Below are 11,238 nucleotides of genomic sequence, written 5' to 3'. Positions count from 1 at the left end.
GCAGAAAAACGTTTCCTTCGCTATAGTATTTATGTAACGTACACGTACGTGTATGAAGTAATTAAAGAGAACAGAAAACGATTACATTCCATTGAATTTAAATCGAAGTTTCTAACTGTGTTTTCCTTACCGAGTGTTTACAAACTCAGCAGGTGTTTCATAAAATGACCAGACCACTTAGATACCGTGACTCAACAGGTTTCCCCGCTTAAGGATAGAATTATATCGAACCTTTCATACACGATGACAACGTAATAAATGCATTCTTTGAAAAAATTGAAACAACACCTCACGATATAGGAAAGTACTTTGTTTACTGTATTTCCCAAAAACAGAGAACTTCAATTTGTATTTTCTACGCGATCTTATCGAAGAATTGAAATACAACCGTTATCAAGACTTTGTATCAAAGAAATTACCAGTTAATCTGATAAAACATTACATAAAGCAATAACAAAGGAATCAAAATTAAAATTGTTACAACACATCTAGAAGCACGGTATTCATTTTTTATCTTAGTTTGGAGTATATCAGTAAACGTTTAAAGCCATATTTTTCGAAGCCTCGAAACAATTGGAGCATTTGTTTACACGATTGCAAACGTCATGGTATTCAATACCATCGAAAATAACATCAACAATATTAAAAATTTGGCAGACAATGACCTCGACCTCTAACCTACATAATTATCACCGTGTTTTTGTGCAAGATAGACACTTTGGCGCTCCAATTTCTCATGACTCACCCTGCACTCTTGCGCGCAATAAAACATCTATGCGTGACATTGAATTATACTCGCGGAACGATAACAAACATCCAACGCGTACAATTAAAAATTACGACTTTGATTTATGCAAGACGCCGTGCTTATACATCTGATAAGACTAAAGAAACGTTCTGGTGGAAGGCAGCCGCCGGTGGGCTCAATTACGCTCATAACAATCGTCATCCTCGTGATATTCCGCGGACGTTTACGTATGTACATTCCCCGTTAATCAAATTCCGTGGACACAAAGTCGACGGAATAGTTCAACGAGGACCAAAATAAACACGTACGAGGGAACGGTAAATAGCGTCGATTCAAATTTAGAGGAACTTCGGTTGTCTAGGCGCTGCTAAAATATCCTGCGCTCGCGTCAGGCCTGGGACCAACCAATATGCAAAACATGCACTTAAGGCATCACGAAGAAAAAAAAAATTCTGTTGGATCCAGCTAGATCACTTAGTTGATTTGTTCAAGATTTTTGCTTTACTCGATTCTTGGTTAATTGATCCTTTTCTTTCGAAGTTGATGATCCTGTTGGTCAGACTAAGCATGTATCAGCTTTTTAAAAAATTAGACTATATGCAAAGTATATGCAAATCGCAAGAATATATGAAATTACCATCAGCTACAGAATTTTCATATAAATTCCCCATAAATGAATTGATAATTAAATAAGTGATTCGCGTCCATGTTTCTATCACGTACAGTTTGGAGTATTTTTTATTTTCATCACAAAAGCTTAAGAAAGCAAAAGATTACTCCAAACAAGAAACTACAAAATATAAAAAAAAAAACGTGAATGACTTCAAAACGAATGACCTTGAAAAAAAGATATTCTTCTTATAGTTTGAATGGAATATAAAATACCGGAGGAGACGTTTGGGGGATTTAAAAGTGGGGCGCCCGTGTTTTCGAGAGAAGCGTGGGGGATCGGTTAGCGTGAATCCGGTCCTGGCGTGTATCGCGCGATTTCGTGCCACACCTTGGTGTGCCCGAAGTTTTCGTATTGTACGACGCCCCGAAAAAGTGCGGAGTTGTTTTGGCCCGGGTCTCGCTGGTCCAACGAACATCGATGTTTTGTCGGCAGAACGCTAGGTTCATCCGACCTATTCCCAACCGGCGATTGTTGTGCACGAGTAGAGGGGTCAGCGTATCGTTGATTGGCTGGTTCCGACAGAGGGCGCCTACCATGTCCGGGTCGATGTTGCTAAAAGCTGCTGCGGATGGAAGAACAGCAGTCGCTGGAACCTACTCGAGTCGCGTGCAGACCGGTCGCTTTCACGTTCCACTGTAGTTCTATATATACATATACACTTTGCTTTCGCTTCGGAGCATCGAAACGGCATCGCGTGTACGCTATTGTGCGATAATCAGAATCGCATCAGCAGCAACGGACGATCGAATTCGATTCCTCTGAAGCGATTCGCTGGTAACCGATCGTAGGGGTTTTCGGTGAAATCTCGTTGGACGAGTACAGGTTGTCCTCGTGGTCCGTGCAGGAGGGAAAGAGAGGGTCAGGTGTAAGAACACGAGCAGGAAACCGCGGACACGGTGGAAGAGGAGACGTGAAGGGAACGGGAGGCGTAAGAGGACGGTGGGGCAGCGCCGTGACTATGTAAACTACCAGCATAACAGTTGGTGTGGCAGCGCGTGCGCAGGGCCTAGCAACCCGCAGCAACAAACGTCTGCGGGACAGACAGCTGAGTAACGTCACAGACAGCGATCGCAAACGACAGGTAACACGAGGGTAGGCGAACAGACCGGAGTGCTGAACGAAAAAGACAAAGAAGCCCGCAAACTGGCTCCGGAAGTGAGGATCAAGCAAATTGGAATGAGGGAGGACCTGTTGTCCATCATACGGCACACTAGCAGCGATCATTTTTCGGAAGAACTTTAGCCCGCGTGTCGAGGGCAGAAGGAACGAGAGGTGTTCTAGACTTAGGACAAGTTCATCGGTTATTCCGTACAAATAGAGGGCTCTTGCTCGCTGGATATTCGGCCGCGGAAGCGTCATCAGGGCTCCCTTTCTCATCTTTCTTGTCGTTCGAAACCGTACCCCGTCGCCGTATACCTGCCGACCGGGCTCCGCTCCCCTTGGAAGGCAACTTTCCGGACCTTTCGTCGGTTATGCCCTGGGTGGCCGCCTGCTTTGACCTGCTGGAAGCTTCGATTCACAGCTACTGCCTCGCGGTGAGGAACCTCGCGTTGCTGGCTGGCATCCGTCACGAGGGCAGCGACGATCCGACGATAACGCTGGCAGATCACGGTTCCGGTTCGTCTGACGCGCGGAAGGGTGCCCCGTCCTCAGCCGCCATGGCTCCGAGCACCGAGGAACAGAGCCAAGGTAAATACTGCTCGAGAAAGTATTTGCATTTGCTTTGGTATGATAATTTGCACGGAGTAACAATTAGCGAGTAACTGTCTCGTTTCATCGGTACAAAAATGATGTTTCTTAGAATTCTATGGAATTCTTGGGATCAACAGAGTCCACCTTATGATTCTCTGGGTAGTAAGCATAGAGCTTTATGCGACTTTGAGTATATGCAACTGCCAAGATCGTAACGTAAACAGAGCTTGTTTATCGGGGTGGTTAAAAAATTCGGTTTTGACGATGCATTTAATTTGAGAGGCTCTGAAACGCAACTTCTGTTTCGTTCAAAACACTATATTATTCGGTAGCTAATATTTAATACAAGGGATTATAAGGGAAAAGTTTGGAGTATGGAGCATTTTCGAAAATCTAACAATTTGTGTAAAAAAACGAATAATCGCATGAAAGAATACATGTTTTTGTTAAATAATCGTTTATTCGATGGATAAGGCTTCGATTCCTAGGAGGCCATTAAACTATCATGAACGAATCACTTTCTGTTTACATATTAAGAACCGTAAGTACTTTGACCAACCTAATAGTTTAATATTCTTGAAAGATGAAACACAAAATATTAAATTTCAAGAGAAACAAAACTACAAGAAATGTATTGTAAACCCACCCTTTTTTAAGGACTCGAATTTCATAAAACTGTGAAAAATCTTCCACATTGATATATGGCAAAATTTGGAAGAAATTCATCAAAATGTGTTTAAATAAATACAATTTTGGAAAATTGTCTTCTTCTATATTTAAATAGGATAAAGTTTTGTTCAGAAGCTCCAACAGAAGAGTCTTGGACTAACTGATAATCACAGGGGTGGCAAATCATGATATGGACGTGCACGATTTACGATGGCGTTGGAGCATCGCGTTTATTAGTAAAACGATGATTGCTGAAGACTATATCGAGGTGTTGCGAACTAATTTACTAGGACGTATAGTTAAATTGGTCGAGAACGGGATCGGAAAGTGCAGTTAAATTGGGCATTCTTGTTACTTTCAGGAAGACAGAGATTCGAGCACGCTTCTGAGAGAACCAGGGGGCTAGTTGTTATGTAATGTTACGAATCAATTTTCTGCACTTTTGCAGACACCGGATATCTATTCAATGCAGATTCTAAGACACTCGTTAGATTCGGAAGCAAGGAAAAGAAAAAGCATAAAAACGTTGATAGAATTTCGCTGAAGAGGAATAAAAAATATAATAAACCATCCAAACAGGTTATACGTATTAAATTTTTGGGCAAAGTTTAATTCGTTGTTCACAAATTTTAGAAAATGCAATACTTTGGGACGCTTCCCAAAATAGAATTTATTTTAATTACAATGAAAAATAGGGTGATTTCTCGTAACCATAACTGTGCAAATCAGGGACCAAATAGTTATCCTAAAAATTTGTACGAAAATAACCATTACCAAAAGTGGTTTTTCGCTTCGATTAAGAATAATGTTGAAGCAAACTTTTCAAAAAATATCAATTTCTAAGCCTGTTGGTCACACAATAATCATTGTTTACGACCAAAATGTTTTCTCCTCGTAATCGTTGTCGATGACGGAAATAATTTTTCGATTACGTTCGACCAGAATTTTATTTTCCGTTACGGTTCACATTTTGTTATTGTCGATAATACAACTTTCAGTACAATTGTTACAAACGAGCAAAATAAATTTCTGTCGTCGATAATGGCTATCATTGACGGAAAAAATTCCTACTTTATGACTCATTATTTATAACCGAAAACATTTTAGTAAAAAAGAATCATTCTATTTTTTGTGTTATATGACTTTCATATTCTTGTAAATCATTATTAAGAATTCTTAACGATTCATGTAATTTTTATGAATAATGAATTATTACCAATACCAATTTCTATTACTCTTTTTTGTATGCGCAGTTATTGCAAACAAACTAATGCAAACACTTTTTTCCATTCACTGGTAAGGTTCATTTACACTCCCGATCGGATCACTATTCGATAAATCGACCAATAACCGTTTTATTATTGAGCCGTTGATCAGCGGGTTGCAAAATTTATCGTAGCTTTTATCGTTTAGAAAAAAAACGAAGTCATCGAGATATCGTGTTATGCAACGGGACTGTCGTCATCGAATGCTTAGACATGCAACAAACAAGGTCCGTCTTAAATAAACATGAAATCTACTAACGGTGTTATTATATATTGGCACGTTGCGTTTTTCTTTGCGCGAAGATAATGTTTTTAAAAATCGTAGTATAATCGTTCAGAAACCAGGTTCAGTTTACTTAAACGGTATCTCAACCCCAAGAAGATTAAGAATCTTCTCAAACAGTAACTACAGTAACTTAGATACAACGTGGACGTAAATAAATTATTTTTCTTTTTCTAAACTATTTGAACGCTTCTATTGACGCCTACAATAGACACTTTTATATACAGGACGTTTAAAATGATGAGACAAGCCAAAACGTGCAGATTCTTCGCATAAAAAACAAATGAAAAGTGTTTTTCCATTTTGGAATTTGTGACTCCATTTTGAATACACGAGCAGTTAAAATGTACAGATGTGATTCCCGGTGGGAGCTATTTATACGCCCGTCAATTGGTTGCGCAGCTGCACATGCAGCACGCACGCACGCACAAAAAACGTGTATCGTAGTGTTTATACGTGCAAAAACATCAACTGGTTGCAAACTTTTTAATTTATTTCAACACCAGCCATTTACATGCCCGTCCCATCGTCGACTAGTCTCGTAATTTTAAGACATCCTGTACATTTCATATAATTAGAACTGTTATACTACGAACAAGTCGGTACGATATTTTTTTATTCAAAGAAAAAGATTCTGAATTAAGTAGATTAAAAATCCCAGTGTTAAAAATAATTTTAGTTAATTAAAATTGTCAATAACCTGATTATATTTGGGAACAGTTTTTTCGAGCCCTGACGCTCTCATTTTGAGAAATTATCTTCATTTTAGATTGAGATATTTATGAGTAAGTGTTTTGAAAACAGTGAGTTTTTTAAAACAATATTCTTGGGGTGAATTTATTTCAATATTATATCGATGCATTTATTTTCGAACCATTTTCGAAATCCATTTTCGAATTAATTAAAATTTTTAAACTGGAGGCTCTACAGTTTAAATTTGTTCCTCCGTGGTGGGTGACTTTAATTTATTTTTAAGGGGTGCAATTCTGGCTGCACCACCATGTTGCACTGTACTCTCGGATTACCGCTATAAATACCACGCGGATGCAAATAGATACGTGTGACTCGGCGTTTGGTCCCGCGGGACAAATAAAAATTTCGTAAACAATTCTGGCGAAGGATTTGGGTTGAGCTGAAAAATAGTCTCGTTCGCTGAATTTCACCTTTCCACCTCGTTTCTATAAAAAGCGACGCTCCTCGTGATAAATTCAGGTTTGAACACGTGTATTATTGACTATACGGAGTAGTCGTTTCCAACATCTATTACCAAATGCTAAAAATGAGCACTCTATATAATAAATAATCTTACACAAGCTCAAAAAGAATAGAATCACATATACTATCATTTCTTGAATTTCTATTCTTTTACCCGGAGAAATAAATAAAAGTAGTGATTAATTATCTCATAGACGTATGTAGATAAAATAGAAATCGATTGCTTTACGACAGTATTCTGGGGTTGAAAGAAAAATGGAAAATGATCGTTTCGCATTTATCGATACAGGCGAAAAAAAATTGAAGTTTCGACCATGAGGACGCAAGAAAACAATGTAAATACACACTATCGCAACGGACTTTTATCTGTCAGATAGGTTTATCGACAGACGTAGAGAGTAACTTAACAAGCACGGATAATCGAGGCCTCGTCAAATATTTAACATGCACCGATAAACGGTATCTAATTTATTTGTCGTCGTGGCCGCGCACCAATTGCATCGACGCCGAGGGGCGTTCCTTCTTGATGCAATAGTTCGTTAGATTAATATTTCCCAACAGGTGCGGCAGGAAAAGATTAAAAAAAAAATCAATAATAAGACTCCAGCGAAAGAATTCACGTCGTTCGTAAACACTATAAATATTCATCGTTTGCTGTTGCACGCTAACTCGTGGGAGCTGTTTCATCAATTGTAGCTCTAAACAATGGAAAAAGATCATCTTCAAACACTTTAGATACTAATTTTGACTAAGGAATGAAAGATAACGAAAACTTCCGTTAATCGTCGGCTAAAAATAACTCGCGTTATCTGAACCTGTATCTTTCTGAAAAATTTTATCGTTTGATAATAAACGGTCAACTATATAACTGTTTCAATTTTTTATTTGAACTGGTTGGTTTTATAGAGCTTTCATATTTTTTCCTCTGTAATTAAACAAAATATTAAAAGGAAAATGTATATAATTTGCTGTGAATACCTGTTTTCTTCCTATTGGGAAATAATTCATTAGGGGTTTTCCCAACGGGAAGAAGGAAAAGTGTTAAATTATGCTACTCGCGTCACTGTACACTCTACACACATCATTTTGTTAAGTTCCTTTATGTACCTAATTTAAATATTTTCAAATATACCCTCCATTATTTTTGTTATTCCTGCAATTGCTTCGACAGCGTTGAGCAATTTCTGAGTACATTATTATTCAAGAAAGACGAGGAAAAACAATAATAATGTACACAAAAATTATTCGACAAACTGCTAAGTCTTCATCTATAGATACTTCGTTACTGAGTCATAAACAAATACGTATGAAATAGGCAGCACACAGAAGAGAACGTTTATCCTTTAATGTCCTTATTAAAATAATCTTACTAGCAGTTAATCCTCAACAATCGGATAATCTATCATTTAAGACCCATCAAACTAGAATCCCCATTACTCATCGATTTCGATCTCGCATCCGAGCACAAGGACACCACTTTGATGCATGAAATTGAAAATATTAAGTAATCATTTTTTATTATGCCATTAACGACACGGAATTGTTTCCAGATGGTAAAAATTATATAACCACGCAGATCAGATAAACGCAGTTGACCTTCTTTGTGCGTTGTTGCATATTCCACGCGTAGTTTATAATTCAATAACATAGTATTTATTGCCAAACATTATATAACATCTTTTTCCTGCTTTTGCCCATAAATTAAATCTTCGCAGTTTGTCGAAAAAAGTCGATTTAACACGGAACAAAACTGTTTACATTTCTTTTTTACGTGCAGGGTGCTTAAAAAAAACTAAGGCAATTCGAAAGAAGCAGATTCCTCGTATAAAAGGAGATCGAAAAGTTCCGTGCCATTTTGCAGTCCGAGATCTCGTCTTCGAGATATAGACAGTTAAACTTTAACGATGTCGCTACCGGCGCGCGTTATTAATACGCCTGTCAGCTGGTCGCGCGACGACTCACACACAAGTGACACGTGTCGATGGCGTCTCTTCGACTGTTTATATCTCGAAAACGGAGCTACGGATTGCAAAACGTCAAAGAACTTTTCAAATCCTTTTTAAACCCTGTACGAATTCATATCGATATATCTCTAACAATTTATCCAGCTTACTCAACGTTGTTTACTTGGTATTCGAGATAATACAATACTTAATGTATATTAGTGTAGATTTCTTTATATTCTAACACCTTGTTAGATACTAATTTCATCGAAGACTACCTAATCGTATTGATCGAAACGATCTGTACTGGGTTCATCATATACTTGTCGTAGTAATACGTAAAATATCTTTCAACGAACAAGCACCGGTAATCATTTTTATTTCAAACGAGTTTCTTATCTAGATAAGAGCCAGCCTGCGACAGAGCAGGTTCATTAGTATTCTGAGAAACGTATGTTAATGAAAGATAGGTAAGGTGTCGCGCGTTATTAGCGCGTTATCGCCGGCAGGTGTTTGACCGACGCGCGCAGAATTCAAATTTCGAGTGTCAACACGTGTAAGGTATCCCCCAATTAATTTCTGTTGCGTCAGGCAGTCTGTTAGGCGTTTTATAAGTCGCGCGATTAGTAATCTAATCAGGGATCGACGCGACGGTGAATTTGTTCGAGAAATACCGATCCCTCTGAAAGGCGACGCTGGGTGGGGACAGATCGCAAGATGGAGACGCGCGAGACGCGGTAAAATGTGAAAGGAACAGGCGTTAAGGGGAAATAAAGCAAAGGAAGGAATGTTTTCAAGGATACTCCATAAGGATGTTATTAGAGTCGCAAGGGTGAATTGTTGTCGTTGCTGAATCGCTGCCTTCGCGCGTTCGCGTATAGTCATTGCACGTGCGTCGCTTTCAGCGCACGCCAATTATTTATGCTGTCCTTGTGCACACGCACGCATATAAATATCACGATAAAATAGTACACGCTGTCTCGTAACCCGCCGCCATCGCGATTATACGGATACACTTTATCTGTGACTTATTACGACCGCTCTAATTCCTTATCAGACGTCCCAATATTGACCGACGGCTTCGCCCCGGAATTTTCGGAGTATCGTGTTATTATCGTATTCCTCTTCGTTAACCTCTTCATGTTGTCAGAATTTTGATTGATATTCACCGATAAACTACGCTCGATGCCATTAGTGACAGCAAAATCTTGACCGATCGTGAAAATTTTAATTGCTCGATAAGTAGGGTGTTAGAATCATAATCTTCGGTGCTGATTAGATTCTTCGTCTGTCGTGGCTGGAAGTACCACTCTTAAAAAAATATATTCCTCTATTATTTTTTATTTTTATATATCCGTAAAATAAAATTAAAATTTTGATATTTTCTAAATTTGTAATACGAGCATTTATGCCTTCGACATCGTTTCCAAATATTTCAACGTCGATTTTGACAACAGTCGTAAGTGACCCGAATTTGAGGACTTGAGACAATCGATATCTGATCGATCATGACCTAGAGTCGCTCAAAATTTTCAAAGTTAAATTCATTTCAATAAAAAGCAATAAATTTGCGTTTTATAGAATTATCAACAATTTTTATGAATCGATTTTGCAATTTGAATCGTTCGTGATAGAAATGACCTGCGTGGCGACGGAACGAGCCAGAATTTTTCGACGAGTCCGCGATTATTGATTCTCTCGCGCTGACCTGATTCTCGTTCCCTGCAGCCTAAAGGGGTGATACGTATTGAGAATTGAATCGTAAATTCGCGATACGGAAGGCGCCAATAAATATGCTCTCTGGATTTTAGCGCTCAAACGAGTACGATTATTTTTAGTGATCTTGCACGTGGACTTCGAACTCTGTGTTTTCGTACACATAACATAGCCACGCGAGTTATCTCCGGTTAAAAAATGAGACGGCACTTATTTTGACAGCGATCAATTATTTCGTATAATTTTATATGTTTTTATAAACACACAAATGGGTAAAATTTTATTCGACGAACCCCTATTTCTATTCTACTTCCGTTCGACGAATTCTTTATTTAAGGTTGCACATGTTTAAACGCCTGTTTAAACTGCTGTTCTTCGTTTGAATTGACTGAATATTAAACGTACAGTCCCATGGAGAAACTTTAAAACGACAATAGCCTTCTAATGTTAAATGATTCCCCACCCTTGTTCCGGCCTTTCGATGTTGCATCGAAAGCAGCATGTTCCCTTGGAAAGCTGACAATGACTGCGACAAATAGGCTGCATGGTCGACTCTGGGCTGCATTTAAATGTTAATTTTACGTTATTTACATAATTTACATGCCTACGGTTAAATGCATGCATATGTTAAAAGAACTTAGATACTTGACATTAAGTATAGACTTGTACTATAAATAACTCTTTTTTTATTATCATGTAGCTCTAACATTTAATTTTACTTCAACTTGCTTCGAACATTGTAGAATTTGTTAGCTACCTATCACTGAAGATATATGTAAAACACGTTCGAACGGAACATTAAAATGTAAAGGAGTATTATCATTATCATTAGTGCTGCAAATATTTTACCATAAGAAATGAAAATTGAATAATTTATTCGTGATAGACGAGATTTTATTTGTTTCAATGAAACAGAATCTTCTTTAATTCAAATTCAAATTTTTATTTAACGCGTTATGAGGTAAAAAGTTGTTCACCTCACACGTTACTCCAAAATCTACAATGGATGAATCTAACATTGTAAATTAAATGCT

At 38.1% G+C, this 11,238-nt stretch overlaps 1 protein-coding gene across 1 annotated transcript in view; it reads left to right on the top strand.

Annotated features, from left to right (window-relative positions):
- The first annotated feature begins 1,993 nt into the window (after positions 1–1,993).
- The window catches only part of LOC122402028 (6-phosphofructo-2-kinase/fructose-2,6-bisphosphatase-like), a 27,752-nt gene continuing 18,507 nt past the window's right edge, over positions 1,994–11,238 (top strand). The window contains exon 1 of the mRNA XM_043404536.1: positions 1,994–3,110. Within this exon, the coding sequence (XP_043260471.1) occupies positions 2,894–3,110 (217 nt within the window). The 5' untranslated portion in view covers positions 1,994–2,893. The remainder of the gene's footprint in view (positions 3,111–11,238) is intronic.

The sequence above is a fragment of the Colletes gigas genome, unplaced genomic scaffold (genome assembly GCF_013123115.1).
Source record: "Colletes gigas isolate AHSC1104 unplaced genomic scaffold, ASM1312311v1 Colletes_gigas_Sc00031, whole genome shotgun sequence".
NCBI lineage: Eukaryota > Metazoa > Arthropoda > Insecta > Hymenoptera > Colletidae > Colletes > Colletes gigas.
Note: the sequence above shows the minus strand (reverse complement) of the source record. Positions and strands in the feature narration are given on the sequence as shown.